This window comes from Emys orbicularis, chromosome 6, assembly GCF_028017835.1.
Source record: "Emys orbicularis isolate rEmyOrb1 chromosome 6, rEmyOrb1.hap1, whole genome shotgun sequence".
Classification (NCBI taxonomy): Eukaryota; Metazoa; Chordata; order Testudines; family Emydidae; genus Emys; species Emys orbicularis.
In genome coordinates, this window is record NC_088688.1 from 55,390,148 (window position 1) to 55,409,048 (window position 18,901).

The 18,901-nt window shown below is 38.8% G+C and overlaps 1 protein-coding gene across 1 annotated transcript in view; it reads left to right on the forward strand.

Moving 5' to 3' along the window:
• Positions 1 to 18,901, forward strand: part of RASA1 (RAS p21 protein activator 1) — a 113,043-nt gene that overhangs the window by 79,158 nt on the left and 14,984 nt on the right. Inside the window, exons 14-20 of the mRNA XM_065406508.1 lie at positions 217 to 374; positions 716 to 792; positions 12,840 to 13,012; positions 13,321 to 13,480; positions 13,699 to 13,841; positions 14,659 to 14,774; positions 16,116 to 16,202. Of these exons, the coding sequence (XP_065262580.1) occupies positions 217 to 374; positions 716 to 792; positions 12,840 to 13,012; positions 13,321 to 13,480; positions 13,699 to 13,841; positions 14,659 to 14,774; positions 16,116 to 16,202 (914 nt within the window). The remainder of the gene's footprint in view (positions 1 to 216; positions 375 to 715; positions 793 to 12,839; positions 13,013 to 13,320; positions 13,481 to 13,698; positions 13,842 to 14,658; positions 14,775 to 16,115; positions 16,203 to 18,901) is intronic.

Below are 18,901 nucleotides of genomic sequence, written 5' to 3' on the forward strand. Positions count from 1 at the left end.
TAACAAGCTATTGTGCTACTGCCTTTTGACAATATTTTGCTATTATGCCTGGACTATTTCCTATTCTTTGTTTTTCCTTTATTTAAGTAATTGTCTTGGTTTGATCAACAAATTTTAGTTTGTGTCTGGCACTTATATGTTAAAACAAAAGCTTTTTAGAGCTGAAAAAATTCGCCCTCTTGTATGTTGAGATTAAATCTTGTATATTTTCTTCAGGTCAGCAGCCTTATTTTACATGTTGAAGAAGCTCATACTCTCCCAGTAAAACACTTCACTAATCCGTATTGTAACATCTACCTGAACAGTGTCCAGGTAGCAAAAACGCATGTCAGGGAAGGGCAGAACCCTGTATGGTCAGAGGAATTTGTCTTTGAGTAAGTCTTGGTCTTTTTGAATTATAATAGCATTTAAAAACTTGATATTTCTTAACACTTTATAGGTAGTGTGTTGATGATGATTCATTGAATTTTGATTTCTAATTAAAAATTGGCTAGATAGTTGCATATACATAATCTTCTTTCAGCCACACGTTTTTCCTGTTGCATCCTAAATATGTTTGTTTAATGTAATATAACGGCAATTGTATGGCTGCTAATGTTTTCTCTGGATGGTGGAACTAAAGAATAGAAAAGAATAGAAAATGTATAATTGAGCTTCTTAGTTTAAATGCCAAAGGAGTACAATATTAATCAAGATTTTCTAATTTTTTCTCTAGTGATCTTTCACCTGATATCAACAGATTTGAGATAAGTCTGAGTAACAAAACAAAGAAAAGTAAAGATCCAGATATATGTAAGTCTTATTGCTGTAAAAGAGAGCTATATATTACAGGAATAGAGAACAAAGTTGTTTTCCCTTTGCACAACTTTTATCACTCTTGTCCAGGGTGGTTTGATTTATATTTTGATTTAAATAATCAATTTTAATAATGATTTAAATCAGCAAGCAGGAAACCTCAATTTAAATAATTGATTTTAATCATGTTTTGCATTGGTAGTTTGTATTTTCCTGAAGAAAGATTGATTCTCATTGGTTGTTAGCTATTAAAATATGTTGAATTGCAACTAAATATAATACCCTCTTAGATGCTTTTTTTTTGCCAACTGGGTAGATATGCCATATGTACACACTCTTATTTAAGCAGTTTTAAGAATCTGAATAAATGTAAGTTACTTTTACATTTTTTATGATGTTAGAAAATGGTGAAATGTACATTTCTTATTTACTAGATGGTTATCTTTTTATCTGTGATTTGTGTCAAGCACTAGTGGATGGAAATTCAGATTTGATTAAAAATGCTCAAAAACAATTTAATTTTTAAAAATTAAAACTACCTTAAAAGTGCTGGATACAGAAGAAAAAATGTTTATCATAAAATTTATCGTAACATTTTGCATTTAAAAGTGATTTATTAAGCAAAGGAAATATCTGTAGTAAGTGACTTGAACTGATTGTGTGGTCACCATGTTCTTCAAGATTTTAGAGCTAGTAGATCTCATCCTCTCACATCTATTCATATGTTGGGAGAGGAAAATAAGCTTTCTTGCTTTTTTCAACTCCAGATTGGTTTACATTCAACTGAACAAGTTGAATATGAAATGCACAAAAAAAATAAAAATAAAAAATTTCTCTGCGCCTACAGAAGAGGCCACTGTTGTCAAAAGTTGGTTTAGCCCTTCAACAAACTCTGATTCCAGGAACTTAGCCAGTGACTTACACCAGTTCAGTGGTTTGACTTTATTTAAAACCTGGCAACAAATATATGTTGCTTAATACTATTTTTTATATTTAATTTAAATGATTTTAATAGATTATAATATCTTAGGCCTTAACACACACATTGTGAATTTAAAATATAATTTTAAACAGTCGCACAACATAAGATACATTTCTGCATTGCATTTTTGCAATTACTCTACATTATTAGTGTATTCATTCCTTAGAAGTACCTTATTGACATATTAAAGCTTTAGAAATAGTATATATTCTCAACTGCAATAAAATGGACAATAACTTAGTTCAAACATATCTTTTGTCCAATGTATCTCATCAGATGTATCCTAGACTAGCTATTACACTATATTATGATATTACCTCTCATCAAGCAAGAGGAAATAGGCTGTCAATCTTATCCTGTTCTATAAAAGGCGAGACTCCACCTAGGCTAACTTTCTTGATCTTTTGGATCTCTCCAAGACTGGCAGTATGGAGTTTGCTTTGGTCTCTCCAGTTCTTTGCTGTTCCTTGTGGGGTTATGAGGGAATAGGAGGGGATGAAGGAAAAGGGAACAGGAAAGGGAAAAGTGAACATTCTTTGGAGAATGAAGAGACAGTGGTTTCTAACAAAGCCTCAGTACCCTATGAGCCTGCCTTCTCTCCTGTGTTTCCCTATTCAGGCCCCCTCTTCGTCCCACTCTTGGGCTCACATGCTACAGCAATCTCAGCTGCCACTTTTGAGAGTTGGGAGTGGTACCCTAAGGCCCAGCGCCCCCTTCATATGCAATAGCAGCTTCTCTCTGTCCTAGCGCATTCCTTTCCCCTTGGTGTCCACACAGCCTGCTCATCAGTTGCTTTTTTGTTTCTTTTCCAGAAAGTTAATAGCAATATAGAATGCATTGGATTGTATCGTCCTAAAGGTCTTGCCCCAAGGAGTTTATAATCTAATGGTTAGTTCTTCTTCGAATTATTACACATGTCCATTCCACTTCATGTGTGTATGCCTAGTGCACTGAAGCCAGAGAACTTATCTGTCGAGGCGGCACATGCACCCTCTGGACGCTTGTGTTGCTAGCTGAAGGAATAAAGGGGCTGGGCCACCCAACCCTCCCTCATTTCCTTCTCACCACCTGTAGTCAATCGTCGGAGCTTGTGTGGCTTATCACATTTTCTTCCCGGTGTCTTTAAAAGAGAAGTGTTTCCTTTATTTGTTGTTGTACATAGTTCATTTTTGTATAGTTATTGTTAGTAGTACTTGTTTTTAAAAAGTACTTGTTTTTGTTTCAAAGTTCAGTAATGGGGCATGCCTAAGTCCCACTGTTCTGGCTGTAATAACGCTATGCCAATCAGCAATCCCCACTCCCTCTGCCCAAAGTGTTTGGGAGATGGACATGTTAGTCATAAGTGGCCTATCTACAGGGGATTTAAATCCAGGACTAAAAAGTTTAGAGAGGTATGACTTTGGCATCTCCTTACAGAAGCTACACTGCACTGCTCCTCGGAACCCAGTCTCTCAGTATGTGCGGAGTTTCAGACTCTACTTCTGTCCAGGAGCAAGCTGCCAGACTTAGAAGTATTTCCTCATTAGAGGAAATTGGAGATGATGCACCATTCTCCTTCTCAGGTACCACATAAATGGCAGAAGAAGTCAGATGCTTCCCGTTCTTCTAGCCACAAGAAGCCCTCTTCGTCCACTAGGTCTAAGTCTCCAATGGTGTCTTGCAGTAGGTAGGCAGGTACCATGGTTTGAGTACAGGCTCCAGCTAGGTGCTCCCTCATACTGCATACTTCAACTAGCAATGTAAAGACATTGACTCTGGCACCATCTTTAGTGCTGTTGAGACTGACTGCCTTGCCGGGATCATCTGCAGCATTGACTTTGTCTTTGATGCATACATCTGTGCCTCCTACTTTCTTGGTACCAACAATGCTGAGGTGATGTTGTGAAGGCCAAAACTATATTGGGGTTCAAAAAAGTATTAAATAAGTTCATGGAGGATAGATCCACCAATGGCTATTAGCCAAGATGGTCAGGAGTGCAACCTCATGCTCTGGGTTACCCTAGCCTCTGATTGCCAGACGCTAGGAATGAACAATGGGTTGGATCACTCAATGATTGCTTGTTCTGTTCATTCTCTCTGAAGCACCTAGCATTGGCCACTGTCAGAAGACAGGATACTAGGCAAGATGACCATTGGTCTACTCAGTATGGTTGTTCTTATGTACGTTATGGCCAGGGACCTCTTTTGTGTGTCAGTCCCAGACTCACCGCTTCTCCAAGATGTTGAGGTTTTGGCACTAGTCTCTCCTTCAAAAGCCCTGGTGTCTATAGCCTTCTCAGCACCAACACACTCATCACTGTCTCATGTTCCATAATTCTTGGTACCAGCTGTGACCAAAAGCTTGGCTGGTGTATGGTATCATGTAGGAAGACATCTGATGCTTTCTTCAGTACTGTCTACTTCCCACTGATCCAGAACCAAGTCCTCTGCCTGGTAGTGCACCACCTTGGTCTTTAAAGTACAGTTGTTCTTCCTCCAAGTCTGAGGTGGGGTTTTATACATCAAGGTCTCGTTACAGAACGTCTCAAGTTGCTCCACATTCTTCCTTGTGTAATTGAGGTCATGGTTCCAGTACTCGCTCAGGAGCAGGTCCAGAGACAGAGGCTCCCTTGGAATTGAGTCCATATCAGGTCCAGCAATGGCCTTTTTCGAATGCTTTTTTGGGGTATCCCTCCAGACTCTAGATCATCTCCTAAACCCCATATCTTTAAGTTTCCACTGAGATGGCAGATTTTATTTGGTACCAATCCTGGTACCGTGCAGGTTGAGGAACTTTTACCTACAGTAGTTGGTCCATCTGATAGAGAGGTCCAACAAACTTCAGATTGGGCAGACACTATGATGCCACCTTTAAACACTTCCTCTTCTTCTCCAGGTGAGGCCATGGTCTCTGAATTATCATCCCTGTTTCCTGATGATTACAAAACATACCAGGAGCTTATGGAAAGAGTAGTGCGCTCTCTGGGTATATAAGTGGAACTGCTGCAAGATAATCCAGATAAATTATTGAGTATTTTGAACTAGAGTGGCACTTCCCACAGATGAAGCCCTTTTGGAGACTATCAGATGCCTTGGTAAACACCTTCCTTCTTGCCACCCAAAGCCAAAGGAATGGACAAAAGATACCAAGTACCTTCACAAGGACATGAATATTTTTATTCACACTCAACCCTGGGATCTTTGCTAGTGGTGGTTGTGAATGAGGAGGCAAGGCAAGGCTGATCTAAATCTACTCCCAAAGATAAAGATGCAAAACTCCTCTATTTATTTGAGAAAAGGGATTATTCATCCTCCTGCTTACAGTTTAGAAGCTATCTTGGCTCATTACAGTGTTTTTTTAACTGGGACATAATGTGTGATGGTGACTACTGTCACTGGGCGACATGCTTCTTGGCTGGAATATTCCAGTATACCAACAGAAGTTCAACAAACTATTGAGGATGTACCTGTTAAAGGGCCGGACTTATTTCAGGAAATACAGATGATGCTCTGCATTCTCTTAAAGACTCTGGGTTATCCCTAAGGACCTTGGGTATTTATACCCCAGTCCCTAAGAGAAAGCAGTTCTGGCCTCAGTTCCAGCAGCGGTATCCATTCTAACCACAAGGCACCAGAGCAATCTAAAAGGTGCCACAAATCTCAAACTGCATCAATCCTGGGCAAACGTATTGGCTACCCTCATGCTGAATAGAACAAAGAAGATAGTGGATGAAAAATTACAGGAATAACAGGCTGGGTTCTGTCCACGCATATCATGTTGTGAACAATTCACTCTTCTGCAGATCATTGAAAAAGCTACTGCTTGGCAAAAGCCTGTCTTAATCAACTTTATCAACTTTAAGGAAGCATTTGATAGTATCCACAAAGAGACTTTGTGGAATATTGCTAGAAGCTATAGGATACCAGACAAGCTAATCAACATAGTAAGGCATTTATATGATGAAAGTAGATGCACAGTAAGATCAGGTACAGGCTTGGATGAGTGGTTCAACATTGTGACTGGAGTTAGACCAGGGTGTATGTTATCAATCCTCTTTGCCTTAGCAAAGGTGGTGGTGAAGCACTGGAATGGGTTCCTTAGGGAGGTGGTGGAATCTCCTCCTTTAGAGGTTTTTAAGGTCAGGCTTGACAAAGCTCTGGCTGGGATGATTTAGTTGGGGATTGGTCCTGCTTTGAGCAGGGGATTGGACTAGATGACCTCCTGAGGTCCCTTCCAACCCTGATATTCTATGAATGATGAAGTGGGCAACAAAAGGCATTGTGGACATTGTAAAATGGGTTAGCAGAGATGAATCACATGACTGACATTGCTTTACTAAGTATCATGTGGAATGGAATGATTGCCTTTACCTCAGAGGTAGAACAGGAAGCAGCAAAAACCCTGTTGGAAGGGTTTGACATCCCTGTTGGACATCTGGTCAAGCAGAGGTCTCCACGCCAAACTAAAGCTTAGCTTTGAGCACTGTATGGAGCAGAGACTTGGCATGTGACAGTGGACAACAAAAGGTGATTGGAGGCTGCCCATCATAGATTGCTGAAGGAGATACTACACGTTTCATGGAAAGACAAAATAAATAAGAATAAGGGAGCTGACAGAGCAGAACATGTTAGAAAATATTGTCAAAGAAAGAAGGCTCAGATGGTTGGGACATGTACGGCATATGGAAGACAGGAGACATGCAAAGCAAGCATTGAATTAGGTACCTGAGGGTGGAAAGAGAGAGTGAGGAAGGCCAAGGAAGAACTGGAGAAGACACTGACAGAGGATATCAAATGTGCTGGCATCACCTAGGAAGAAGTACAGCTAGCGAAGACTAATCAGTGGAAGAACTGGGCTGCCCAGTGGCACAGGAGGAAGTAAGGTAAGGATGGTTACCCTAGCATCTGTCATTCCGGCCCTAGATTCGAATGACTGGTATGCTGCCCTCAACTTAAAGGATGCTTACTTCCACGTGGCCATTCACCAAGATCACAGGACATCTGTAAGGTTTGTTATGGCAAATGTTCGTTATCAATTTACACTCCTTCCCTTCAGCTTGTCTGCAGCTCCTCAAGTCTTCACAAAGTGCATGGAAGTGGTTACAGCCCATCTCAGGTAGGCGGGCATCTAGGCAGGCATCTCATCTGAATGACTTGTAGTTGCAGAGTGATCCATACATTAAGTGGAGATAACCATCAAGAGATCTAGTCCCTCTTTTGTTCACTTTTGTTTGGCCTGTTGATCAATAAGGACAGGTCAGCTCTTCTCCATGTGCAGAGCTCGAATTCATAGGCATGATTCTCAGCTCCATCATAGCGAGGACATATTTACCTCAAACTAGGTTTCAGGAAACTTTGGACTTGTACAAATATCTCAAGGTGCATGCTCATACAACAGTAAGGAATTTTCTGCAGGCTTGTCTACATGGTATGGCCATGCACAGTACATGTGTGTCTGTGTGGGGTGATTTCTAGATCCTGCTGATACTCACTAAAAGTTCCCTATTGTGCTTTAACACAGTGCTGTTTAAAGTGTATGATGGAACTTTTAATGCATTGAGGGGGCGGGGGTCTTCCTTCTAAGTTAACTGACCAACTGAGGCTCTATAGAACTCCTAGCTTCTTTGGTCTGGAAACTTACTATCTCCCTTTTCCATCAGTTTAAAACAGACTCTTCCCGGAAGGCTGTTCCTCTTAAATGAAGCTGTTTTGTAGGTAGTTAACCAGGAGAGGAGTCTGACAAGGTAGTTAGAAGCTAAGATAAATAGGCTTATAGAAATGTAGGTCTGGAAGGGATCTTGAGAGGTCATTCAGTCCATCCCACTGTGCTGAAACAGGACCGAGTAAACTTAGACAATCCCGGAGAGATGTTTGTCTAATCCGTTCTTAAAAACCTTCAATAAAGGGGATTTCACAACCTCCTTTGGTAACCTACCTATTCCAGTGCAAAATTGCCCTATAGTTAAAAAGTGTTTCCTAATATCTAACCTAAATCTCCCTTGCTGCAGATTAAGCCTGTTACTTTTTGTACTACCTTCAGAGGGCATGGAGGGCAATAGATCTCCATCCTCTTTATACCAGTCCTTAATGTATTTGAAGGTTGTCATCAGGTCCCCCTTCATCTTCTTTTCTCAAGACTAAACTTGCCCAATTGTATTAACCTTTCCTCATTGGTTAGGTTTTCTAAACCTTTTATCATTTTTGTTGTTCTCCTCTGGACTCTCTTCAGTTTGTCTTTATCTTAAACTATGGACCCAAACTGGACATCGTACTCCAGCTGAGGCCTAACCAGTGCTGAGTAGAATGGAACAGTTATTTCCTGTGTCTCACGACATACCTGTTAATATACCCCAGAATATTAGCCTTTTTCACAACTATATCATATGGTTGGCAGTTTGTAATCCACTGTAACCCCCAGGTCCTTTTCAGCAGTTACTACTGCCTAGCCAGTTATTCCCATTTTGTATTTGTGCATTTAACATTTTCTTCCTAAGTGTAGTATTTTGCATTTGTCTTTATTGAATTTCTTCTATTGAATCTTGTTGTTTTCAGACCAATTGTCCAATTTATCAAGGTCATTTTGAATTCTAATCCTATCCTCTAGAGTGCTTGCAACCCTTCCTACCTAGGTGTTATCCGCAAATTTTATAAGCATATTCTCCACTCCATTATCCAAGTAATTAATGAAAATATTGTTTAATATTGGACCTAGGACAGATTCCTGTTAGAGTCCACTAATTATGTCCTCCAAGTTTGACAGTGAACCATTGATAGCTACTTTTTGAATATGGTTTTTCAACCAGTTGTGCACTCACCTTATACTAATTTCATCTAAACCACATTTCCCTAATTTGCTTATGAGATGTCATGTGGGACTGTCAAAAGCCTTATTAAATTCAAGATATATAATTTTTCTGCTTTCCCCCATCCACTAGGCCAGTAACCCTGTCAAAGATGGAAATTAGGTTGGTTTGGCATGATTTGTTCTTGTCAGATCCATGATGGATATTAAATATCACCCTGTTCTTTAGGTGGTACCCTTGTTTTGTTCCAGAGGCAGATGTCTCTATGGTAGATTCCCAGGGGGTGACCCTTAATTAAAAGTCTTCACTTCCCACTGAGTCTGTGGCTTTGCTCCTGATTTCTGTGACAACTAGGTGAATGCTTCTCTGAGTCTCTCAGGAAATCACAGGTACACACTTTGAGTTGATGTTCAAGGTCCTTTTTTGGACCTGAGCAATGTTGCTCAGGAAATAATTGATTACCTGAGTTGTGAATGCTATAATTCACCTTCTGGAGGAATCTTTGGATGTCTCCTTTGAGGCCCACCCAACAGGTAAGGTGGCATTTCCACGCTGTCTTTTAGAGCATGGATATGGTGTTGGAACAGTGAGAAAAGTAACAGGCTCCTGTCCTCCATGATAAAGTGCAGCTATTTGTGAGAAATAAAAGCAAAAAAAAAGGAGGCAAAAAAATTCTGACTCCAGTGAATTCTGTCCCATAACTCAAATCACCTATAAGCCACTTTCCCCTGTCTATCCTCTAGTAGAGATAATTTTCTATATTGCCCTTTTCCCGTATATATCTCCTCTCACAGAGAAGGATGATAGTCTTATCAGTAACTGACAAGGTATTCTTTACCCAGACCATATCCCTGACTGCTAGGTGAACTGCTGAAGGGATGACTCTCAACATGTGAAACTTCTTTAAAGGTAATTTGGTTTTCTGTAGTCTTCTCTTCCCTCTTTTTAGGGAAAGGAGGAAGTATCTAACCTCAGAGAGGTGAGTAGAACCTCTCCTTATGTAGGACAGGATGATTGACAGTCTTTTTTGCTTCCTGGTAGGTGAGCTCTTATAGCATACTTGTGCTTTTATTTAGGATGGAGAATAGGAGACTACCTTACCTCACATTACCACTAAGTAATTCCCCCTTATTAAGCACTTACTATGTGCAGTATAAATGTATTTTCCCAAAGAAGCTTTCAGTCTCTCTCTCACACTTTGTGCCAAGCTGCCAGGCAGCCATTCTGGAGTCTAGGAATCACTGGAGGGCAGCGGTGCTCTTATCACTTCACTTTCCCTCAGTCATTCCTCTAAAATGCTCCCTACGCTAGAGTGTAGCAGTTATGTACTGCTGGTTCTATTCCATTTGTGTTTTCCCCAGTCAACTAGTTAAGACTGTTTTTCCAGCAGTGAAATCAGACTGAGGGGCCAAGATCTGGCCCCTTACCTTGAACTATTGGAAGTTACAAGGCTAAGAAACTGATGCAATTTTTTCAGTGTTTTAATTCTCTTGCCATAAGGCACAACAGTATGTGTCAAAAGGTGAGTGGAAACACAAGGGTTGTTTCAGAATAGCATTTTAATATTTATTTTAGTGTTTGTTTTTGGAGTTTGCACATTATGAATATTCATTACACACAATTTCATAGTTATGTTCGCTTTTAAAGAGCCTGTAGTGTATTCATAAATCATTTTGCAAAACATTCGATTGGGAAACAGTTCTGTTTATTCAATACATATTTTCTGTATTTTTCTGACACCAATTTGTGTTTAAAATCTATATGTATGTGTGTAAACATCATATGGCTGGCTTAAAAAAAAAAAAAGTAAAGAGTTCTGTATTGATGCTTTAAAAATCTAAACAAATAAAATGTGTTGCTAAACTTCATCTGCTTCTGCTTGTTCCCCACAGAAAGCTACAATGCTCTGTGATAATTGCTTTTGGCAAGGATTATCATCGAAAGATGATAACTTCAGGTCAGGAATAAGCTCAGTAGCAGATCAACTATTTAGAGAGCTAGATATACAAATCATTTAAAATAACTGTCATCTTGTGTTTTCACTTGGATGAAGATGGCATACACTATTTTTATGTGTAGAAAAATCAACTGTTAGTGTTTCATCATAAAAGGATAGATTGGAAAGGAATACATTTCCATTTGACTAAAAGTAGCCTGTTGTCCAGTACAGTGTCCAGTACGGTCTCTACAAATCGCACCATTCTTAGCAATTGTTGCTAGGTAGGATACGTTTATTTTCCTTTAAAGCTAATTAACACGTATTCTGTGATAGAGAGCAACTGCTCTGCAGTCCCTCTGGTCATGTCGTTCACTTGGATTTTAAGTCTAAGCATCAGGGCTGTAGTATTTAAAGTTTGAGCTGGGGAGATGTTCTAGCTTGGAAATGCTACCACAATCAAAAGAAAAATGAGAAACTTCAGAGTAAAGCCTTATTACCTCACTGTTCCGATCAAGTAAGGTAATGTGCCTGTACACTTCACCTGACAATAATAACATTTGTGCATCAGCAAAACAAAAAAATGAATATTGAACCAAACTGTGCATAAATGACTTGTGAAGACATTAAAATTTAGACTCTGCACTTGGGGAGAAAATATTCTTGAAAATCCAAGATTCATGTAAATAGAGGATTGTGCTTACCTAGCTCAAAGAGATCAACCCATTCACGCTCGCAGTAGGCAACTAGCCAACTAGAAGATGAAACATCTCACCCATTACCTGCCTGAGTTGGATAAATGGATTATTCCATATCAGCCCATATCAAGGCCAATGAGTACTAGCATTGCAACTGGAAGGTCCCAAAGGATGCACAGTGGAGGTGATAGTATTCTGTCCTGTTACCTTGATATGTTAAAAGACCTAGTGCTTCAAAAATGAGGCAAGTTGACGGCCTGTGATGATTATTATTACTTACGTTACATAGCACCATCTGTATACATGATGTTTGGCAGAAAAGTAAGATGACAAGTTTGTTTCCTGAGGTGCTTACGGTGGAAAAATAGACATCTCATAATGAGAGAGAAAAAGAAACAGACACCTACATGGCAGGTCCAGGCAGTCTGACAGACAAAATGACTTGAAACTTGGGCTATGCCTCTTAAAACATCACAGGAGTGTTAATGTAGGATGTTACATCCACCTAGTGTCTCTTGAGGCCTGTCAGTGAGGAATTGCCTTTTCAGGACAGCCAACACTCATTCTTGAAGTAATCAGCCAATAGGAAAGATGCTGCATCTTTCTACCAAGCTGCCAGGTCAAGGAGTTAGTTGCTGTGGGGTGTGACTGGCAGTGGATGGACTGGTAAAGGTCATTCTTCTGTTTTAGTTCTATTGATTAGCTATGTTCCTTGCATGACTTCTTAGGTGGTGGTATATTTTATTATTCATATTAAGATAGTGCCTAAAAGCCCCAGTCATGGACCAAGGCCATTGTGCTAGGTACTGTACAGAGACTCATTCTTTCACCTTTAATGATTTTACCATTCTTGGACTGACTTTTGACATTCACCTAGGCTGTCAGACACATGTGGGAAGGGACCCCTTTGTCTTCACTGATTATAGTGCTTAGCATGGTGGGACTCTGATCCTTGATTAGGGTTACCAGATATTACTATGATACAGATATAAATAATCTGGGTGAAATCATAGAAACTGGAGGCCACAATGGTTACCTGAAGAGAAACACTTAGTGTGAAGTGTCTTATTTCTTTTATTAAAAAATATAATTTTCTAACGTTAGCACCTCAGCCTGGTTTTAAATGAATTTTTAATTTAATCCTAAAAATAATAAAAATTAGATGTGTGACATCCATTGTGTTATGCTGATTTTGTTTTTGAGAACGTTTGTCCTTCCTAACAGCTAAGTAAGGTAATGTGAGACTGAACAGTGTGGAGGAATGAGCACAGGGTTGAGAATCAGGAGGTCCAGAGTTCTAATTCTAACTCTCACTGATTCACTGTGTAACCTTGAGCAATTCACTTCTCCTTCCTGTCTTCCCCCTTTTATATGGATAAGCATATATTTGTTAATGTCTATATAGTGCTTTGAACTGGTAACAGATTCTAAGTATTACTCTTACTTAGACTCCATCTACAGTGGTTTATTAAAGGTGTAATTTGCCAGAGTAGAAGTTTGGAATTCTAACTTTTGTTTTATTCATAAACTTATAGTAAAATGCAGTGAATGAGATAAGTACACTTGAAGTAAATTAATATTTTATATTTAATACTAGTGCCATCCTTGCTGCAAGTAACTTACTCTGAACAATGTTTTTCTTTAAGTGTTTATGCGTTGTCAGTTAAACCGGTTACAGAAAGGACATGCAACAGATGAATGGTTTCAGCTGAGTTCCCACATACCATTAAAGGGTATTGAACCTGGATCTTTGCGTGTCCGAGCACGATATTCTATGGAGAAAATCATGCCAGAAGACGAGTACAGTGAGTTTAAAGAGGTATTAAGTTACTTTGACAGTTTAATATTCCTTGAAAGTTATTTAACATGCAAAATTAAAACATTTCAAATATAACCCATTAAATTAATGTAATTGTCCAGCCTGGCAGTTTAACAGCGTATGAAGGCTAATGTGTTTGGTATTTCGAGGCTGATCTTAATTATACACCCTTTATGAAATTGTTAATGCACTACTCACCAAGCAATATATAGTGGTATCTTCGCAGGAATAGGCTCCTCTTGTCAGTTTGTCTGAAGCTGTGGTATACTAGAATTCTTAATGTTACAAGGTTTAATTTTTCTTTTTAGCTGATACTACAGAAGGAGCTGCATGTAGTCTATGCCTTATCACATGTATGTGGACAGGACCGAACACTACTGGCTGGCATTTTACTGAAGATTTTTCTTCATGAAAAGCTTGAGTCATTGCTCTTACGAACACTAAATGACAGGGAAATAAGCATGGAAGGTACAGTACAAATATGTTAATTCTGAATTTCATTTACTAAAATGTTGGAGAGAAAATTATAGTCCAGCACCTATTTTTCCCACTTTGTGAGTAAATCCAGCTATTAGGTGTGCATAACACTTGCATGTGTAAATTTTTTTTCTTCCTCCTCCATTCATCCTTTAAAATGAATTGAAGTTACATATTTATTTCATAATGGCAAAATATTATTTCTTCAGATGAAGCTACAACCTTATTTCGTGCTACCACGCTGGCAAGCACCCTTATGGAACAGTATATGAAAGCTACAGCAACAAGTTTTGTTCATCATGCGCTGAAAGACTCTATTTTAAAGATAATGGAAAGCAAGCAGTCTTGTGAGGTGAGAACTTGGATATATCTTCTGTTCTGAAACACTTGGCTTAGTTGAAGAAAAGATTATTATGTAGTGGTTGTTCAGTTCCATATTTTGTCTAAATTACTAGCTTTAAGGGAATGTTAACCTTTCTGAAACTAAATTCTGATTACATTAGAAATAGAACTTCTCATGAAAATGTTTTCTATATTTGGTACTCTTCCTAAAAATGTATTTGAAAAATGTGCACAGCTCTGCTTTTTAATGTAAATTTTAAGAACTTTTTTAAAAATTGGAGCAATTGTTCTTTCATAATAGATTATAGGTTATTCTAAAGCGATAGCTCATCTCCCTCCTAATTTTGAGAATTTCCAGTCAATTCAAGGAGTGATTAGTCGATTTTTGAAGTAAGTTTTTATTTAAAACGTCATTGAATTATTTACTGATTTTTTGCTTATCAGTGCAAGTTTATTTAAACCTACCCTACTAATTTCCTCTTTTCACCCAGTGACTTAAATATAAAGGGATGGGTGAACCCATCCCCAATGAATTAAAATAAATTTTGAGTTAAAAAAAATGGATAATATTGAATGTTTTTACACTTAGCGTTGTGCACACACTGTTAGAACTCGAGTGTTGCCTCTCCACATTTTTGTTTGCCTGCCAGCATTGAAGCATAAGTCCCAAGAGGCTCCACAGCCCTGAGGCTTATGTACGGCAGCACAACGCTTTACCACCATGCCTCAAATCGTAATGTTTGTTTAATCTTGTAGGTGCCTAAATCTGTTTGTAGGTATTTTGGAAAAGAAACTTCATTTAACCTGCTGATTTTTCTTTTTTGTAGCTAAATCCTTCAAAGTTAGAAAAAAATGAAGATGTGAACACTAACTTAACTCATCTGCTAAGCATACTTTCTGAATTGGTGGAGAAAATATTCATGGCTGCAGAAATATTGCCTCCGTAAGTTAGTGCTTTGTATAAATAGCTGTTCACATTCAATCAGAAATTCCATTTTGCATAACTAGCATTGTTTCTTACAAAAATTGGTGTAGCAGCATGCCCTCTGCTCATCTATTATTTTGTAAGATTAATTTCCTCAGTTTTTGGGGCTGTGTCTGAGCACATATCAAATTGCCTCTGCATGACAGGAAAAAGCAAAACAGTATATGCTAAGGGTTGAATTCTATTTGCTGCACAAGTGCCTCCTGCCAGCTTGTGCATGAATTAGCTATTAAACAGTGGTAACTTTTTTCTTCCTTCCTTATTGAGGAAGAGTACCATCATAACTATTAAGGAAAAAACTGGTTAGGGGTGAGGAGGGATAAAAGTGGCAAAATTCTATGTTCCCATCATGGAGACAGGGATTCTCAGGCTGCTGTGGTGGGACTAGAAACTAGGGACCAATTATAAAGTGGCTGAATTGAACACAACCTTTTCCCCACCTCTTCCTGCTGAAAAAGGGGACATTATGGCATCACTAAAAACTGTGTGGCTCCGGTGAGATGACACTTTTACTATGAAAACATCTGTACTGATTACCAGTGCTGAAAGTTTAAATAAGAGGTGTAGTTTTGGCCTTTTGACACCACTAATTTAGAATCGAGATAGTCATAACACAAGTTCTACTTCAAATTTAAAACCCTGCACTCCATGGTTTAATTGTAAATCAACTTATCTAAAGTTGTCAGCATTATGTGCTTTTTATCTTCTTTAATCAGTTTATTAGTTTACTGCATCACTAACAATTAATAAATCATAAGCAGGGTCCTGTATTTATCCATGGTCAGATACCACTGAAATTTTTCTTTTGTGTTAGTGATAGTTTCAGCTGCCATCTTGTCTTGTCTCTTTTCCAATATGTATGTAACAGACTGGAAGTATTTGCCTGGAACACCCCACTTTGTTCTCAGCCTTCTCCCAAGAAGAACACCTAACATCCTGATGTGATTACTTTTAAGCACATCTGTATGTCCCATTGAATTTAAATGGAAGTTCCATTCACCAAATTAAACCTTTCATATAATTATTTTGTTTTTAATGGACAGGAAACACAAACAAATAAGAATTTAAAAAATGAGTCTTTAATCAATCCCATTTGTTCTTTGACAAAATGAAGCCCTACTTGAAAGCAATGATACAAATGCTGATGAAGTACCTATACAAAGTATACACAGATGTAACCTTATGTTGGTGAAAGGCTTTCTACAGTATTTAAGTGCACAGTTCCTACCATATATTATGGCAAATAAATATTTAAAATTGCTTAATGTGTCAAGGCTATTAACTCTACTATTTTGACAGGACATTGAGATATATTTATGGGTGTTTGCAGAAGTCTGTCCAACACAAGTGGCCAACCAATACCACAATGAGAACCAGAGTTGTTAGGTAAGCTGCTTGTCATTTCATTTGTTTGCATGTTATAAAAGTTCAGAAAGAAAAGGTCTTATATTGAGGAAGTGACACGCATTGTTAGCACGCTAGTTAGTTTGGCTTGCAATGCCTAGTAAGTTCAGCATCTGTAATGCATGACATTATCTAAGACCATTGTAATATCTAAGCACAATGCTTAAGCTAAGGATTGAGGGCCTGATTTTAGATGAAGTCACTGTAGCGATGCTGTTGTAAAATGGTGTAGGCAAGAGGCAAATATGGCCTTGAATATTGGATTTTAAAACTTCCAAATAATGCAACAAAATGCAAGTACATTCAGATTGTTGTGTTACTTTCCTTTTCATGTATTTAAAGAGGAAAATATCCTATAGCTGGATATGAAAAGTATCATTCTATTGTGTTAATGTTTGTGAATATCAGAAAATTAACTTACTACCTCTCAGTAGGCTGTGTAGTAATGCAGTGCAGTCTATTTAAGACTGGTCCGCTTATGATTGTAAAATACAAAAGATAGTTTCTTAATCAAACACACAGATTCATTATAGTCTTGTTATTGCTTAAATTTTACAAGGCATTTTCTAAACTGCCAGGCAAATGATTGTTTATCAGGATGTATAAAATCCACTGTCTCCAAGGATTAAAAGAGGCACAACAATAGTTTTGCACAGATGTTTAATTTCTCTGCCTGTGCGCTAACACATTATCACCTTTAATGTGCTTTGGGGTAACTGATCAAGATGGCAAACTTAAGGGGAAAGCTCTGTGGTTTAGAATGTGAAAGAAAAATGATTACACTGCTCTACAGCCAAAATGCTTCTGAAATAAATGTAGTCAAACTTTACTAATTCTGGGTCACTGAGAACGAAAATGATGCTTAAAATTGTTGATTGGCTCTAGTTTTCAAGATATACTATTGGGTCAGTATATACGACCCTTGACTTGGGAATGGCGGAGGATAAGTGAGTTATAAAGGGAAGGGATCTCAATTTAAACCAGAAATGACTAAAATACATCTTTGACTGGATCTATGAATAAATCTATGACTGGGTTTGGACAGTACTTGCTTTTTAGGCAAAACAACGAATGATGCAATCTGAAGCTGGTATTGCGTCATACATGATATGAATTGCATCATGTTATTCCTAGAAGTCATGGATGATGCAATCATAACGAAGCTTACATCACTCTGCTGAACAAATTGCCCTATATCAGCTCTAGAAATCATACAGTGTCATGCTCTCTTATTTGTCACTGTTTGATTTTGCAAAGGGACACATTTCTGTTTAGCCAAAGTGAGCAGAGATGCCTCGTACTTGTGTGAACAGTGCAGATAACATCTGCTATGTTTGTGGTGAAGTGACTTTTGCATCACAAAAGCGCAGTATAACCACTATGGTTAAGAAAGCCTATCACCTTTATTTTGGCTGCAAAATTGGAGATCAGGACAAGAGGTGGGCCCACACATATGCTGCAACACTTGTGCAACAAATCTTCGCCAGTGGTTGAACAGGAAAAGGAAATCTATGCCTTTTGCAGTGCCAATGATTTGGAGAGAGCCAACAGATCATACCAGCAATTGTTACTTCTGCATGGTGCCTCCAGTTGGTAAAGGCGTGTCAAAGAAGAAAAAGTGGACTGTGCATTATCCAAACATTCCATCAGCTATACGCCCAGTACCCCACGGAGAAGGACTGCCGGTTCCTGATGCACCAGAATCATTCTCACTTGAGTCAGACGAGGAAGAGGATGAAACTTCTGGTCCTGAACCATCAATGTCACAGGACCCACATTTTCTCCCATCCTCCTCCTCTGAACCACACCTCATAACACAAGGTGAACTGAATGACCTTGTCAGGGATTTGGAACTACCCAAGACTAAGGCAGAGCTGTTGGGCTCCAGACTACAGCAGTGGAATCTCCTGGCAGGTGATGTTAGGGTTTCCATGTTACGTGACCGTCAAAAGGATCTTGTCCCATTCTTCTTCATGGAAGGTGATCTTGTAGCCTGCAACAACATCGATGGTGTGATGGCAGCCCTCAGCATCGTTCACAATCCAGATGAGTGGAGACTGTTCATTGATTCATCGAAGAGGAGTCTTAAAGCTGTTTTACTGCATAATGGCAATGTTTTGCCATCAATTCCAGTTGGTCATGCAGTCCATATGAAGGAAACCTATGACAACATGAAACAACTTTTGAGGTGCATAAACTATGACCAACATCAGTGGCAGCTTTGTGGCGATTTGAAGGTTGTTGCTCTCTTGCTTGGTCTGCAGACTGGATACACAAAGTACTGCTGTTTTCTCTGCGAATGGGATAGTCGTGCAAGAGATTCCCACTACATCAAGAAAGATTGGCCACTCCGAAAGTCATTGCAGCCTGGGAGGAAAAGTGATCAGCATCCATCACTTGTTGAATCAAGGAAGATTTTGTTACCACCCTTACACATCAAGCTGGGTCTGATGAAGAACTTTGTCAAGGCCATTGACAAAACACAAGCACTTTCAAGTACCTCCATGGAAAATTTCCAAGGTTAAGTGAAGCTAAGATAAAGGAAGGTGTCTTTGTTGGTCCTCAGATTCGTGAACTTCTTCGAGATGATGCATTTGACCATGCACTGCGTGGCAAGGAAAAGACGGCATGGAAAGCCTTCCAGTTAGTGGCAATAAATTTTCTCGGAAACAACAAGGCAG